The 16,454-nt window shown below is 39.6% G+C and overlaps 1 protein-coding gene across 3 annotated transcripts in view; it reads left to right on the top strand.

The window, feature by feature from the left end:
- RABGAP1 (RAB GTPase activating protein 1) overlaps positions 1–16,454 on the top strand; it is a 73,973-nt gene that overhangs the window by 47,352 nt on the left and 10,167 nt on the right. For 2 of the 3 annotated variants that reach the window (XM_063353339.1, XM_063353338.1), the window contains 6 exons: positions 7,367–7,480; positions 8,387–8,461; positions 10,706–10,831; positions 11,429–11,572; positions 13,174–13,215; positions 13,559–13,687. In XM_063353339.1, coding sequence (XP_063209409.1) covers positions 7,367–7,480; positions 8,387–8,461; positions 10,706–10,831; positions 11,429–11,572; positions 13,174–13,215; positions 13,559–13,687 — 630 coding nt within the window. Of the gene's footprint in view, positions 1–7,366; positions 7,481–8,386; positions 8,462–10,705; positions 10,832–11,428; positions 11,573–13,173; positions 13,216–13,558; positions 13,688–16,454 lie in introns of those variants that run through there. The other variant, XM_063353340.1, reaches the window with a different exon arrangement.

Raw genomic sequence — 16,454 nt, 5'->3', positions numbered from 1 at the left:
TTCCCTTGCGTCCCACCTGTTTCCTTGCGCCTCCACAGCAACAGGGACAGCAGAAGCCACTGGTGGGATTATTTCAGTGTGTTCTGTGGAGATTTAGCATTTGTCAGAGGGTCGCTACGAGGAGTTTCGTGTGGGAGACAGTCCAGCTCCTTACATGAGTAGTGATACAACTGGTAGTTTTTTCCCATGTCAATGTAAAGGCCAAGAATAGACAAAATCAGAGGTAAGAATGTGGATGTGTGTGTTTGTAAGAACTTTGGGCACCATTTAATGCTGGAAATTGTTTCATATTAAGAGATGAGAAAGAGGTGTGAGTGTGAAACCCCCTGCTGTGAAGAACTGCGGGAAAATAATCCACCAAAGCGGATTAGCAAAGCAAAGAGGTGAATTACAGCCGATCCCACCCTTAAGGCTGCGTAATGCTGGGTTTGGTTCTGAGGCAGCGGGGGGGACCAGGGCGTCAGTCCGGCTCCACGGTGCTTCTCCACTCTGCGAGGGTGGGGGATGCTGACGGTGGGGATTCGATATGCCAGGCAGCTGAGGGAGAGTTATTGTTGTGGCTCCAGAATTACCTATTTCGTGCCAACTCAGAATTGTTAAAATACAGGGGAGAGGGGTACTTCCACCCTGTCATTTTAAGAGACATTTCTGTAGCTGATTTTTCAACTAACACTAATAATAAGAAAAACTACAGTTGAGCCAAAAATGACAAATGTTACTGATTTAAAATAATACTTGCATATTTTTAAATATTAAATGGAACTAGATAAATCGGAAGCATGTAAATATCTGATTCTAAATCTTTGCATAATTATTTCCAAGAGGTGATTTTGCTATGAGTTATTAAAACTCAAAGAAATGTATTATTCCCTTTGAGATGATCTGTACCCCAGCTGTGTTGTACATCTCTTGGCTTGTTTCCTTTTTGCTGTAGATGTACATACATATATACGTATGTGTACTGTGTGACTGTACAATTACTGCCATGTTAAAGTAGTTGTTTTAAAATACATATATGTATGTATTTTACATATATATTTGTGTATGTGTATATATGTATTTCAAACAAGCAATTGTCACAGCAGTAATTGCACAGTCACACAGTTTAGGGCTTTGTAAAATATGTAATTTTAAGAATGTCAATGTGGTTCTTAGCGAATTTTATAAACACTTTTCTGAATCTGTTATCAGCACTTCCCATCCTAAGAGAAACTGCACATTTTTCAGCGATTGTTCCACTGGTTACATTTTTGTCTGCCATTTGTTCTGGATTGATGTAATCTTGATACTACTAAAATTTCAAGGGCTGTTGACGCATTTCACATAGCCTAGGATTGCCTGTTCTCCAAATATATGGATCATGCATCGACAGTACTAAGTAGCCTTACTGTTTTGCCTAAAAGCCTAGCTAATTTATTTAATATTCTCTCTTTAAAGAGAGGTCTCTGGAAGGGGTTGCGTATTTTAGGATGCTCCTTCTCTTTAAAGGGAAACTGAGAATTGAATAGCAGTACTTGTTGATCAGTGATATTATTGTAGCCAAAGGATGCATGGGTGGTTTAATAGGAAGTTTTTGCTTCAAGTTTCTTGATGAAATGTAGTGTTCTACAGAGCCGTGTGAAGAGTGTAGTTTTTTATTCTGAAATGCACTTGTACACTTTATTTGAAAGGTCTGAATGGATCATAAATACATTTAAGAAATAAATGATACGTCACATGTTTTCACGTCTTGTCTCGGATGACTTTTATGTAACTGTGCTGATAAAGGTGTGTTCGTTTGCGAGCGGGTGGGGCTTTTTCCTCTTACCTTGGTTGCTCTAAATAGTCTGGCTTGTACCTAATCGCCAAGAGCAGGAAAACCTTCCAGCATGCGTTTTGTGTTTATGCTTTATCCGTACATGATGTAGGGCACTGTAGGCAAACTCCTCTCTCTAATTTTCCTGTGGGAAACTTGAGCCCTAAAAGGAAACGAACACAGCAAAAGGGCTGGATATCACAAGGGATTCACTTTTATTTTTAGAATTGCACTATATTGCCATATTTGGACTGAAAGTATGCTGTATCAATGCACTATTGTATCAAATTGCAGCTGTCTGACCCTTCTGAATTTGTCTGAATTATTCAGCTTTTTTTCCACAAATACTATTTATTTGTGGATGTTCTTGGTAAGTGCTAACGCCAGGTAACACATCCTGCGGGCAGCGTTTCTTGTGAGAAGCTCACAAGTACCTTGCTTTGAAAGTGGGTTTTGTGGTATTTCCTTAAGGTCTTGGTAAGAAGCATTACACCTGTTACTTTCTCACAGTGGCTGGGTCAAAGGCAAATGCAGGAAATGCATTCCGTGTAAAAGTGAGTATAAATATTGCTTATTAAAAGCTTTAATTGTGAATGCCATCCATCTGCAAAATAGACCTGGTGACACGGTATCCTACTAACATTGAAAATAGCTATTTTAATATTTTAGGATGTACTTGAAATGTACAGATCTGCCCAAAAAAACCTATCCCTGTCGTGTAATATTACTGAAGATTTCAGAGAGTTTTGGCTTTTTCCGCTTGCCACGACTGCTGAAAGCCGTCAGCTGGCTTGTTGCTCTCTTGACTGGTTTGTCCATGTCACAGAGCTGCCCGGCAGCAACACGCCACGCGCTGATCCGATGCTGGGCAAAGCAGGTAAAATTCCACTGAAGGACTGAGTCTCTGGACCCTTCTCACAGTCATCTCTGACCGTGTGACAAAATCCTTCCAAAGTCAGTGGGACCTTCCTAAGAAGTAATTGCAATGTGCAGATCGATGCTGTATTGGCAAGAGTGAGAATGAAGCAGAGTTTGGCTTTAGCGGTGGGTGTGTTGGGTACCTCACCCCAGTGAGCAAAATTGCATAGTTTGGAGCATTTTGGGGGCAGGGTCAGAGAGGAATCTGAAGTTTGGACCTCATCATTTTTCCATTTTTATGCTGTTTTTGAAGTCAACCTGTGTCTGGGTAAAGGCTTTATGTTTTATGCCCCTGTCAGATTTCTCCAGTAGCCTGGTGCGACTGGACTCAATCTTTGGGTGGCAAACCATTTCCAGCAGGCAACTTCCTCTGCTTCTCTGGAAATTTCTTATTTCAGTCTTTTTTCATCACAGATATTTTCCCTTCCCTTTGTCCCTTGTCTTTGCAGCTGTTTCTTCATCCTCTTGGCTTTACGTAGGGGATTAGGAGGAATAAACCTGGGCTGCTGAAAACTGCAAGTAGATCAGCCCCATGAAGAGGTACCAGGAACTCCATCTCTTACGTGTCTTTTAATTGTGGCTTAAGCTACGGAAAAAGCTTCTAAAGTAACACGGTCCATCTGAAGATGCTGATCGAGGTTGTAACTGCATGATATGGTTTGCGGATCCTGGGATGGTCCCCAAAGATCACGAAAACACAAGGAAAATGTCTTTTAAGTGTGTCCATTTTAGCAGGTGGGAACCAATATGCTTTTATAGACAGGCTGATAAAATAGATGAGCTTTTATCTGCTGGACTGCGTCCTGGTTTCCGTAATTACTCACATAGTTTCTTTTTAAATCAATTCGAGAGGAAGGTTTCAGTATAACTCCTGTAATATTTTAAAGTGCCTAAAAGGGGGAGGAAGGGTACGTTCTTACTCTTGAGTGTCTACGTTTTCCTGCTTTCCTCTGGAGCAGTGAACTAACTGTTGTGAGAATTTTAATCTTCACTACACTTTCCTCAGTTCTCATGGCTGTTTTCCATTCTGTTTTCTTTATTACTTTCTTTTTCTTCCTGTCATTCTTAGCTTTCTATTTTTCAATCCCAGTTTGTGAAGGGTGTGGGTTCAGAAGGGTTTCCTTCAGTTCCCAGTCCCCTGAAAGCATGAGAAATTGCCCATTGAGCCAATTCTCACAGCAAGGTATAAAAATAGGAGTAAAGAAAAGGTTACACAATGCTTGGATTGCAGCAGTTTGTACTAATGGGGAGATTTCAAAGCCATGGTTTGAAAAACATTTTTTAAACCTTATCATTTCCGTTAATTTTTCTCTCCCCAAGCTGTGTTTCAGCTGCAGGAACTAGCGTTACAGATTACTTGAAGAATTGTACTGAAACATAGGAGTCAAGTGCTGAACAAGTCACGCAAAGCCAGAGACCACTAATTAGTTCTCTTGAGCTATAATGAGTTATTTGTTTGAGAAGACTGTCCTAAGAGTTTCCAACCAGATGCTTTGCTCTCTGCTATTAAATAAGTGGATTAAAAGGCAAGTGTGTTTAAGATTATTTTGCCATTGCAGCAGAGCACAGGTAACACTCAGGAAATCCACTTGTTTGGTGGCACAAATTGCCATTAGCAATTGCCAAGAGCAAGTCGCTGTGCTCTTGCAAAGCACAGTACTTGACTGTAGTTCAGTCTTGCAAACTTGTAAGAAACTCAAAGTTCTCACTAAGACTGTATGCACGTGCTTTAAAGGAGTTTCACATGCTCTAAAGTTGTCTGAGCATTGTCTTTCTCTACTTGCAAAACTAGCTGAAGGTAACAGCCAGCCAGTATCCTACTTGTCTCTGTTGACCTAAATGGCTTACAGTTATAGGAGATTTATTTAGCATTGGATTTTGTTTCTGATTTCCCTACAATGAGACAGACCTCTTTGGCATGTTAATTATGATCAAATTGAAATGCTGAACAGTACTTTTGATATATTTTCCAAAACAATCCAATAACTTGAGTCTAGCGGCAGAGTAATGCTTTCCTAATGAAATGTCTGTATTAAGCCACAGAGAAGAGTATTAACCTTGGATTAAAGTCAGAAGAGAAAAATCAACCACAGTGTGGTAATTTTATTCTTGTTTGCAAAATAGTTTTGTGGCGAAAAAGATCAACTAAAAGCCGTATTTAATGATCTTCACACTGATCGTGGACTTTTTTACTATCTGTTTTACTGCTTTTTTCCATTTGTCTAACAGAAACATGGGTTATTTGGATGTAGTAAAACTTTTTTAAAAATAAAACATATCTTCTGTTTTGCTTCCTCAGAGCATCTTGTATGTTTGCAGTGTTAACGTGGGCGCTGCTACATGGTAATCTCACTTCTGAAGAAGAATGGCCTTTTTATTTGTGTTCAGGCACTGCCAGGGAAGCACCGAGCAAGGGACCATTTGACGCTTTCACCAGCAGTCATTGATTAATGATAATTGTGGCGTCTTTTCAGATGATTCCCACTACCAAGGAGCTCTTGCTCTCATTAACTGCCCAGAAAAGTCATCTTTTAAGTAGTGAAAAGAGGGACCAATTGTAGGCGAAAAGAAATACCTGCAGACAAACTGAGGGCTTTTGTTTCTGTTTTATTTCAGCAATTTGTGTAATAGCAATGGTCATAGTAATCAGGTAGATAACAGCTGGGTCATGACTGCCTCAAAAAGTGCAAGACATTATGGTGAAACACGTCCATACAAAATCTGAAATGTGATTAATCAGAAATCACAAAATATGGCATAAAATGGGTAAAAATTGTTCTGAAATTGTAGAGGTCAATTTAGATGTTTTTAATTCAATATGGAGAGCAAAATTTCAGATTCAAAGGACAGACTGAAATTGCTTATCGTATGCTGGGTAAATTGTTTTAAAGATAGCTTGCACAGGTGATTTCCGTTGTATGCTCATCATAGAATAACTTAGATTGGGAGGGACTTCTGGAGGTCATCTTGTCCAGCTCAAAGCAGGTCTTAGCAGATGAGGCTGCTCACAGCCCTGGTGAATTGAGTCTTGACGCCTGTGGTGATGGAGACTTCATGGCTCTTTCAGCAGCCCTTTGCCTTCCATGTGGAAGAAGCCGCTTAATCTTCCAATTTGCATAAATGCTCCTTGTAAAGTAAAGGTTTTGGGAACTGCGTCAAATCATTTGACAGCTATTTTCTGTGTGCCCAGTTAGTAATTTTTTCATTTGTGTCACTGGTGTGTGTTTTTAAAATACATATTTCTTACTGTTGTTTTCTGTATTAAAGGAGGATGTATGATGGGTATGAACTATTTCCATTGGCTTCCTAAATAAGCACATTAGTTCATTTGCTAATGGGGGAAGGCAGTTTTTTCTGTTTTCAAAGGATACTTTTCTTTGCAGTGCTCTGAGCTCTGGCTTAAATGACTACACTAGAAATAGTTTCAGACTGAAGCGAATGAAGTGGATCAGAACGTCTCCCTCGGTCGCATGTCTAATATTGGCACAGACCCGAGAAGACCTCAGTGTGGGAATGGCACCTCCTTATTTTCCCATTTGGAACATGAAACTGTTGTAGAGGGCAAATTAGGTTAAGCTGGACATTGTTCACAAATGCTTATGGTTTCTGATGATGTGCCTGATACAAACCTCTTCCTTCCATGGTCTGGAAACCTTTTTTCCAGGTATTTCTCCAAGGTAGGACTAGGATTCCTTCTAAGCCATCCCGGCAATACTGACAATTCCTGATAGGGTGGGCTATTTGAGGCCAGTCTTGCCAACTAATTTCATGGAGATTGTTTGGTGTTTCAATCATCAGAGAACAGTTAGGAGGAAAAGGCCCTAAGTTCCCCTTTTACTGTTCACTGTATTTAATTGTTATGCTTGGTCAAAGACCTTTCATCTCTACCAGGAATTTTCACTGCCTTTTGTTTAGGACTCGCCCTTGATGCAGACTACTTTGGTGTTTCTTCCAATTGGTCTTTTCAGTCCATTGTTCACGTTTACTGGTTTTCTGATTTAAACAAACCAGTTTACTGGTTTGCTATTCACTATTGTTCAACTTTCCAAGTGTCTGAGGCATCTAAAACTGATTGCATCAGAGCAATGTGGAGAACAAAGTTCCATCTTCCTCATGCTGAAATGCCCAGCTCAGACAGGCAACGGTCCCCGCAGTATATTATGTTTTGCTATACGATGCTGTCTGTCTTTTGCTTGTACTCAGTTTCCTACTTTTCTGTTGTCTAATTCTGTGGAGGGGATGGAGAGAGGTTTCTCTGGCTGAAACTCGGGGACGGCATTTTGACAGCAGCTGCTTACAATTGACTGTTCCTCTCTGCAGTTTTGAGATAAAATAAATGTGATGGGGCAGCGTTCGCGTTCAGAAGTCTCCAAGGGAAAGCTGCTGTCTGCATTGCAATGTCCTGGAACACTTGTGTGTGGTTTTTCTGCTACTCACTGACCATTCCCAGATGTGCTTAGGTAACCAAATCTATCAAGATTGTGATCTGGAGCTGCCATCCTGCAGGCAGCCTGTTCTGGTTTAGTAGACTGTGTTGTGTTAAATTTAGAAAAGTGCACAGAACACAATGCCAATCTCCTAACTCTCAGTCCTAGCATATTGTAATTTATATTCTTTTGATGTGTTTTAATTTACTTTTTTTTTTTCTAATAGGAGTCTCCGCAAGACAGTGCTATCACCCGAGACATCAATCGAACGTTCCCTGCTCATGATTATTTTAAAGATACTGGGGGAGATGGCCAGGACTCCTTGTACAAAATATGCAAGGTATTCTTTAAATTCTTCTTGAGTTGTTTTGGTAACTTGTATTTAACATCATTAACAGATGTAACTGTTACTTAAGAAGAGTAAGTACGTGTTATCCTTAACCATGTCATAGAGACAGACTCTGGCACTAGACTCAGTCCAGTGCTTCACTGTAGATGTTTAGGTGGTGCTAGTGCCATTCAGATTGGTGACCTAAAGTAAGCCCTTCTGCATTCCTCAACACTAAGATTTTTGGTACAGACTTCATGTGATTCCAGGCACGTCAGCCTGGATCAAGCTGGACAAATTGCATGCCGTGATGGAGACGAGGGCTGATTCCATACTGACCAAGAGCAGCTCACCTTTGTCTGCGGCATGCTCCCTAGGTGTCAATGTTGTCAAAGTTGTACTGGCAAAATTAGGGACACATGCAGGAAATCATGCCGATGCTGCCCCTTGAAAAAGAAATGTTCTGATGTTGGGTGTGTCCTTTATGTGTAACATATGTCACAAGCTGTTGTTGTCATACATAGTTGTCTTTAAAACTGGGGATAACTATGTACCTCCCATAAATGTTATAAAGCCATAGGCAAGAAATTAGCAAAAATGGGCAACTTGTTGTGTTCAGTTATCTCAACTGGAATGTTTTAAGCTTCCAGCACTCTTTCTTTCATGTTCCTTGTGTTTCTCCCTATTCCAGATGTCCCTGCAGCACCTATTTAGAGGTAAAAGCACTTATCCAAGTCGTTTAATAGGCTGCAGCGGTCTTGGTGAATCACTGCAACCAGCCACTGCCTCTACGTGTCACAGTTTGATTTTCATACAGGTTACCCCTTCTTTATGGAGTGATGTTCAATGCAATGCTTTGTTTTCCTTATCTTTGTAGCTCGAGACAGATACACTGTAAAGTCTTGATTCTTTTTCTAGGCCTACTCTGTCTATGATGAAGAGATTGGCTACTGTCAAGGCCAATCATTTCTTGCTGCTGTGCTGCTTCTGCATGTAAGTGGTGGGGTTTTTCCCCTGTTTGCTTTAAGATTAAGTATTGCTCCACTTGCCTAGAACAAACGGTAACTCCTGAACTAGTAGAGTTGCTGGCCACGTTATCGGCTAATATGTCGGTCAATAATGTGATTTTAGACAGAGAAGAGTACATTGTTTAAAACTTACTGGGGTATTCATAAGGACTCTTGTCTACAGTCAGCATTCGTTTCACTGTGTTTCTGTTTCAGGACCCCTTCCATTCGAAACTCTGCAGGGTTGTGCTCATGAGCACTAGTAGGCATGGAATTTGTGTATAAGACGACACTGTAAATGCTTCTGTTAAAGGGTTTCAAGGTCAGATTTAAGCTTTTTAGAAGATGTTTTATATGGGAGTCAGTCAGAAATATGGATGGGAATTACCATATCTCTTGTCTACACCAGAGTGTATTTCTGACGTTGACGGGATGTCAGTTTATTAGGTCTCAGTGCTTTGAACAATGTGCTGCCTACGTGGGCTATTGTATTGTAGGCCTTTGTGCTTCTTGGTTTGAGCAGTAGTGAAGGATACAATCCCATTTAATTTTTTTTTAAAAGATACTGAATTATGCTTTTTTAAACTTAATTGTTGTTCGTTGAAGTGATCTCAGAGTAATATCCTTTAATTGCTTGTGTGTTCAGAAGCCAGAGAGATTTATGGTTACTGTATATCAGAAGCAAACATTTGAGATTTGCACATGCTTGGGAAATATGAGAGGATTAGAAATCTGTACAAATTATTTATAGCCTGTTCTTTTTTAAAGTAACGTCTGCTTTTTATCAGTGTTTCTATTGCGAGCATGGGTAGTTGAAACTGAAAAGAGTTCCTAAGCCCAGTAGTGTTTTGAGTTTTCTTGTCCCCAGCTGCTTTTTAGTGATTGCGGCTACCAGAGAGAACCAAGTATAAAGCCTTCTGTGCGCTTTTCGGGGAAGAGGAAGCCTGGTCTTCAGTGGAGGATTTTCCATAGTGTTGTAAAGTCAGTGGAGGATATAGAAGAGATTGTAAACTCTGTTCTTTTGAAACAAAAGCTAAATGATTAACGATAACAACCTTTTAATTCTTTGTAATGTAATCTAAAATATTTACTTGATAAGCAATTAATTCTTTATTACTACAGTGAATCAGATCAAGAACAGTGATACTTTCTGATAGGAGAACTGGACACCTCTGCTGAAACATACGTGCTTTCTTTTAGCTTTTTCATTGTCATATGCCCAATTTTTAATATCCATTGCATTAGAGAGACTCTGTCAAGAATGAACCATGCGTTATTCTAGAGTGCTTTCTTTAACAATAGCTATTGCTTCTGGGAATAATGTATGCGTTTAAAAAGGCTAAATTTCAAATAAATTTCTTTTTATTTGATTCTCTTTGAAGTCAGCCTTTGGAGCGTGGCTGCTAGGGAAAATAAATATTAAAAAGAAATGTTGCAGAAAAGGAAATTAAGTTCCTGTGAGTCCTTCACTACCAGCGTGGAATGTCTCAGCAAAGTTTTCAGTTTTAACAAACTCCATCTGCAGATTAATAATAGAATACTTGAGATGGATGTTCTGTCTGTTACAGGAACAAGTGATTGACCTGAAGTCAGGCTTTACTATGGAAATAGGAAAACTGAATTTTGATGTCAGGGAAAAATGTCTAAACACTGACGAGCTTTGTTGAGTTTCTTCAGTTTTTGGCAGGAAAGGGATATTGAATTTTCCCAAACCAACGCTGAGTTGTGATATGTGGAACTTTTGTTAGCTGGTCTCTCTTACTCATGCCATCTAATAAATAAACATCAAATGTTATACTGTCATTTAGAAAGGTAAATATACCATGAAGGATAAGGGAAAGATCCTGTTTAACATCCTCTAGTAATACTGCTTCTGTCTCAGTTACATAGGTGACAAAGGGTTAGGCTGTTCAAAATCTGTAAGACTCTGACAGGATTTGGAACAAAGACACCCAGAAACTGCTTTGGTCTTCATGTTTGAAAGATGTATTTTTAGTTGAGTGAGTGAGATGTCATTTATTCACAAAATAAGAATGAAATGCCATTTGCAACACTAGACCTCATTTTGTGTGTTAATAGTCTTGTTTACTTTTAAACTGGATAGGGACAGATTCAAAAGTCGTGACAATTTAGCCTTTCTCTAAGAGGGAGGAGAAGGGAGGTAAAGGCAAGTGGAACTGATATGAAAGATTTAAATGCTCAGTGATAAATACACTTTCCTCTCTCTCAGATGCCCGAGGAGCAAGCTTTCAGTGTTCTGGTCAAAATCATGTTTGATTACGGACTCAGGGAACTTTTCAAACAAAACTTTGAAGATTTGCACTGCAAGTTCTATCAGCTGGAGCGCCTCATGCAGGTGGGTGTTCAACTTGCGTGAAGTGAATGGATCAGAAGCCTGCAATTCAAAACTACCAATTTATCTTATACATGAATAGTGTTTGTGACGTCCTAGTAAGGATGAAGTGTGAGGGCTATCCCTATGGGAGGTTTTTTTAAGAATAGAGACTGTTGACTGGAGACCAGCTGGATGCCGCTGGCAGCGTGCAGTTAGTTTGAAGGCAGATGTGTTTGACCAGGTGGAGTGACCCTCGTATGGCCTGACGTGGTGGTGACTTCTGAGCTCACTGCAGGCACACCACAGAGGAGCTCTGCAGTGCCAGCACATCCACAGGCTGGGTTTCCTGCGAAGATGAGAGCTCGGAGATTGCACTCGCTGTGCATGAGACACAGTGTCCTTCTGAGCATCCACACTGGGGCAAGCCTTCAGCATCCTTAGAAGGTCCTTTAGCATGTCGGGCAGCTGTCTCGTCCGCCATGGGTGGATACAGAAACCTGCCTTGCTGCACTGATTGCCACTCTGCCCTAATTACTTCTGTTACTTTGGGATTTCAGCTATGGTTCCAAAATAGTAGAAATTAACTTTCAGTATTTCTGTGGGTTTTTTTATTATTAGGAATACATTCCTGATCTGTATAACCACTTTCTGGACATCAGCCTTGAAGCGCACATGTATGCTTCCCAGTGGTTCCTTACCCTGTTCACTGCAAAATTCCCTCTCTACATGGTCTTCCATATTATTGACTTACTCTTATGTGAGGTATGTGTTACAACTGGAGACTTGTACTGCTGGCAGCTTTTTGCAGTTTCTCACTATCTTGATTCATGTCCTTGTTTCTGTCTGTTCTTTCAGAGCTAGGCATGTGATAACTATTTTTATGTAGAACTGTTATGTTTCTGCAATGAAAAAGAGTTAGCATGATTTTAAAGGTATAAATTAGGAGTTGATATCTATGTAAAATATTAGAATCTCCCATTTCTTTTAACACTGCTGAATGTATGTGAGATTCTGTATAGTGCTTATGGGGTAAGAGTTATCTTACAAATATGTGGATTCCTCTGTTATTAAACCGTATTATATGCAATGATAACTTTTGTTTTTTTCCTAGAGTATTATTGCACGGAGGCCATTGCATATAAAATTGCCCAGCTAACTCTCATGCTGGTAACCTAACAAGCTTGGAGCTCTTTCTCCTTGAAACTTCAAGCCTCTTTATACTTCACAGCATATATTTAGAGAGCAAAATTCTTTATATTGAGATTTTGTACATAATCACGTTTAGAAACGTGTATTTGGTAGTATGCTAGTAAGTAGTGTAATTTGAGTCAGAGCTTATTAACATAAGTGAACAAATCACCTTTCATACTGAAGCATCCTTGAGTTATTTAATCATTTGCTTTTTTACTCACTGTTTAACATGGTGCATCCATTCTACGTTGGATCTGCAGTTGTTACTGTGAAGTGGCAGTTTGTCTGCATGTCCTTTATGGAAGGGTTTCAGCGTTCATTAATCTGCTGGTCAATGTTTTTACCCTTTCTCTGTATCTGTCTGCTGCTTGCTTTGTCCACGTGCCAATGTAATAGAAAGCAACAGATGGTATGGAGAAAATCAGTTCTATTTGTTTAGAAACACATGTTTAATTCATAAATAGTAAATGTGCTCATAGTGAAGTTTTAAGGGGTTTTTATTGTTTTAAAGTAATAGTCAAAAAATAATTTAGTGGGAAAAAGAAAGACATAATCTTGAAATAAGATGAGCAATGTGTCTTATCAAAGGTACCTCTTAAGATGGTGTGTGCTACTACTGACTATAGGGACTGTTTGTATTTAATTGGGCAATATAAATAAAAGACTTCTAACAAGTAGTGTCAAAACAGATGATGATGACGTGGGACTCTGTCCTAAAGTGAGTCACTTTCTTTTTCATTACAGGAATTATCACAATTTTTTAGTACCAGAACTTAATATATTGATGTATATATTGCTGCATTTGAATCCAGGGTTTTCAGAAGTTGCTATATGATAAATGATCGTGAGCCGCCCATCTAGTCATTAAAAAATAAAATATAGTACAGAACAGTGCCTTCATCATTTCAGAGTTTCAAGCTACTAAGGAGATAGTAAAACCTGTGTTGAAACATTGTTTTGCTATCTATAACGATGCTCCAGTAAATAGACTTTCCTAATTGTTTGCAAAGTCATTCTCTGGGCCTTTGATTTAATATAGCACCTGTTACTTCTGTATCCTGGTTCTCCTTTTCACAGAAAGTAGACAAACAACAAAACCCACCAAATAAATTAATATCCTGGCTTGTAAATACTGAGGAATTAATTTATTTTGCCATTATTTTTCTCTCCAGGGAATAAGTGTTATCTTTAATGTTGCACTGGGATTATTAAAAGTGAGTATCAAACATTACATTGTGTTTTATGCATCATCATGCACAATATAAAAAATTAAGATGCCTGTTAGAAAAATATTAAGCTTTTTAAAAAAAAAAACAGCTAACAGCTTCCTGTATTACACGTGCCGTTGTCCGGCATGCGCCGTACAGCACAGTGCTTTTGGGTGGGGGGGAAATAGTAGGTTGCAGAAATAGAAACAAACAGTTATTTGGAGAAGGTTAAGTAGTAGTCATGTTGTTGGAGGTTTACAAAACTGGTGTTGTGCTATTGTCTCTGGGAATTCAGTAATTTTGCAGGATCTCCTTTGCAGTTACTGTTTTTTTCTTTCCCTGTCTCTAGACTACCAAGGATGATTTGTTACTGACTGACTTTGAAGGGGCATTAAAATTCTTCCGTGTACAGCTGCCCAAGAGATATCGCTCAGAAGAAAATGCAAAAAAGCTGATGGAATTAGCATGTAATATGAAGGTAAAGATGTGGTGACAGCAACCGCAACCATTTCTTTATGCACACAGTTTCCATCTCCGTATGTAACTTTGCAGCTCACTTGTCCAAATGCACATACATTGCAGATGCTTCACAGCGAAGCCCAGTAAAGCCCCAAGATTCTCAGTGATATGGGCCCACCTGCAGAACTCAAAACCAGAGTGACTTTCAGGAAACAATATTCAGTGCTACTGAAAATCAGACTACTTGAAAAAAAAAAACCAAAACCAAAACAAACCCCAAACCCAACCCAACTTAAATGACTAATGGCACTAATATAAAATAATTGCAGACATCTCTGTAGTTCTTTGATGAAATCTTTCTCTGGTAGTAGCTGCAAACAGGGTAGTGTCTTTCATCTAGAGGTAGTGGGGAGGTTTCATTTAAAACAGAGTAAATAATGCAAAAGCAGAATGTCATCTTTCCGGCAGAATATGGCTATTTTTAATCGCGGGTGCATGTGATGTTTATGTGCTGCAATAGGGAGCTCATTAAAAATGCATTGATAGGCTTACAGATCTTCTAGGGAGATGAAGGAATATGATTTGGCATTTAAGATTTCTTACAAGTCAAGCTAGGGAAATGACCTTGAGGTTTACATATTTCCTGTGTGAGGTTTTGATTTGTCATTGTTTTATGGTGGGGGATGTATGCCGCTTTTTTAAAAAGCATTTTAAGTTAATTTCCCGTTCAGAACTATTTCACTTGTACTCTGGGTAGCGCTGACAATAACAGGTTAATCTGTTATGATCTTTGTAGTCTAAAGAGGGTCTTCTTTATATGAAATTAAACAAAGTGCTGGCTGAGTTGTATGTTTTCTAGTGCCGCCACACTTAGCTGAAGTGTTTTAATGATGCAAAAAAGCGTTGTTTTTCATGAGCGGCTCATGTGGGAGGTTTATAGTTTGGGCTTCCTTCTTGGCTTTTCCTTTGGGTACTGGAAACAAGGGCTACGACGCTCTGGTTGGAGGCAGAGCTCCGACATGTACCGTACGGTGTTTGGTGTGCCCATGTTTCTGAACATGAATCTTTTGTAATTACCTACTGCTTTCTGCGAGGGTGGTTGAGGCTAGCAAGCTAATCTAGGCTGGCTCTTAAAGTGGTCATCACAGCTGTCTGACTTCACCCACAAATCGTTGATTAACTGCTCATACAGTCAATGTTTAGGAAATACCGACTTATATAACAGAAACCGTGTATCGCAGCAAAGTGTCATCTCTGGTCCTTACAGGAGCCGCCTTTTGAACAGAATAGAAACATAGGAACTACAGTTCGGTGTGTACCGTAGACTGGAGAAATGCACTTCCAGAAATGAATTCATCTTAGTAATTCCTGTTTTCTTAATCGAATTTATTCAGAGCGCTCTGTGAGCTATCCTGTGTGCTTGAACTACTGAGGTAAAGAGTGGAGGGTTTTTTTGCTTGACTGCAGGTTTTTTTAGATGTCAATTGCCCACTAAGCCCTATTTCTTAAATATAACTATATGAAATAAAAGTTCTAGCCTTTGACATTAAGACCTTAGTTATATATAGCAAATATCGCATTACCTCACAGCTGAACATTAACTGCTTTTCTAATCAGTAAATATTGTAACTAAAGCTTTATATAGGCACTTTGGAATAAGCCCTTAAAGTGAATTTTGCAAAAAAGGTTACAGTTAGGAAGTTATTGATTCCTCTTCATAGATCTAACGATTGAGTTCTAAAATGGAACTTTGCTAATTTATTTAGTGTATTTTAAGGAAGCTGTAATTCTTTCTTTACAGTTTCACATAGACTAATTTTTAGTCAAATACACTGGTATGATTCAAAGTATCCTTTTTCCTTAAAAATTAATAGAGGAATTCTTTGGAGCATCATTGCATACGTACACGACTTCCCTGGTACGTTAACGTTCAAGGCATCTTGTACTCCTGCTGTAGTAGCAGTACAGATAGCAGTATTCTGCATAGAGTTCAAGCATATCTTATATGAAACTCATGTAGAAATGACAGAATAATCAAGAATAAAGTAGGCTATCTTAGCTCTCCAATTGTTTAACATTAGCCACAGATTAGAGGTTGCACGTGCATCTGGTTAAGATCGTGTGTAATGAGTGCATTTGCCTTTCATGTTTTCAAATAACAACTTGTTCCTCTTCCCACTCTGGCAAAATTCCCTGCGTTCCCAGTGCGGTGTGAAGTAGTTAAAGCAAATGCTCTTCTCTGAGCGGTACGCGGGAGGGTTGTCCACTTCAGTGCTCTGTGGTTTTGAGTGGAAGTTGGGGAGGAAGCAGGGGCTGCGCTGCTGGGCTCTGCACAGCGGCTGAACGCTTCTCTGTCGCATCCATGTGTGTTTCCCCTGACGGGAGTGCTGCACATAATTGCTTTCTTTGACCTAAAATATAAGTCCTTTGCTGTCAGTAGAAATCTCCAGCTCTGGATCTGGAAGTGGTTTTGAGCAGAAAAGGGCCTGATGTCAAAATAAATCATTTATAGGAAGGGAGAAGTAGCCTGGCTAAGGCATTGTGATTACAACAGCATTCTGCTGGAAAGGAGGTCAGTAAATGATCAGCTTGAGACAACACTAGATTCTTAAAGTTACTCCTCGGTGTTGCCGTCAAATATTAAGAGTTACTGCTGCCTCCTGTGCCCCTGCAAAACTGTGGTGGGTCTTCAGTGTTCGTTTCTGCTTTCTGTCACATGCAAACCCAAAGGCCTTGCTGACTTTCCCAGGGCATGATTCCCTGTGGACTCCAGCGTCCAGAATCGG

This window comes from Chroicocephalus ridibundus, chromosome 15 (genome assembly GCF_963924245.1).
Source record: "Chroicocephalus ridibundus chromosome 15, bChrRid1.1, whole genome shotgun sequence".
In the NCBI taxonomy this organism is placed as follows: Eukaryota; Metazoa; Chordata; class Aves; order Charadriiformes; family Laridae; genus Chroicocephalus; species Chroicocephalus ridibundus.
This window is presented reverse-complemented; position numbering and strand designations above follow the sequence as displayed.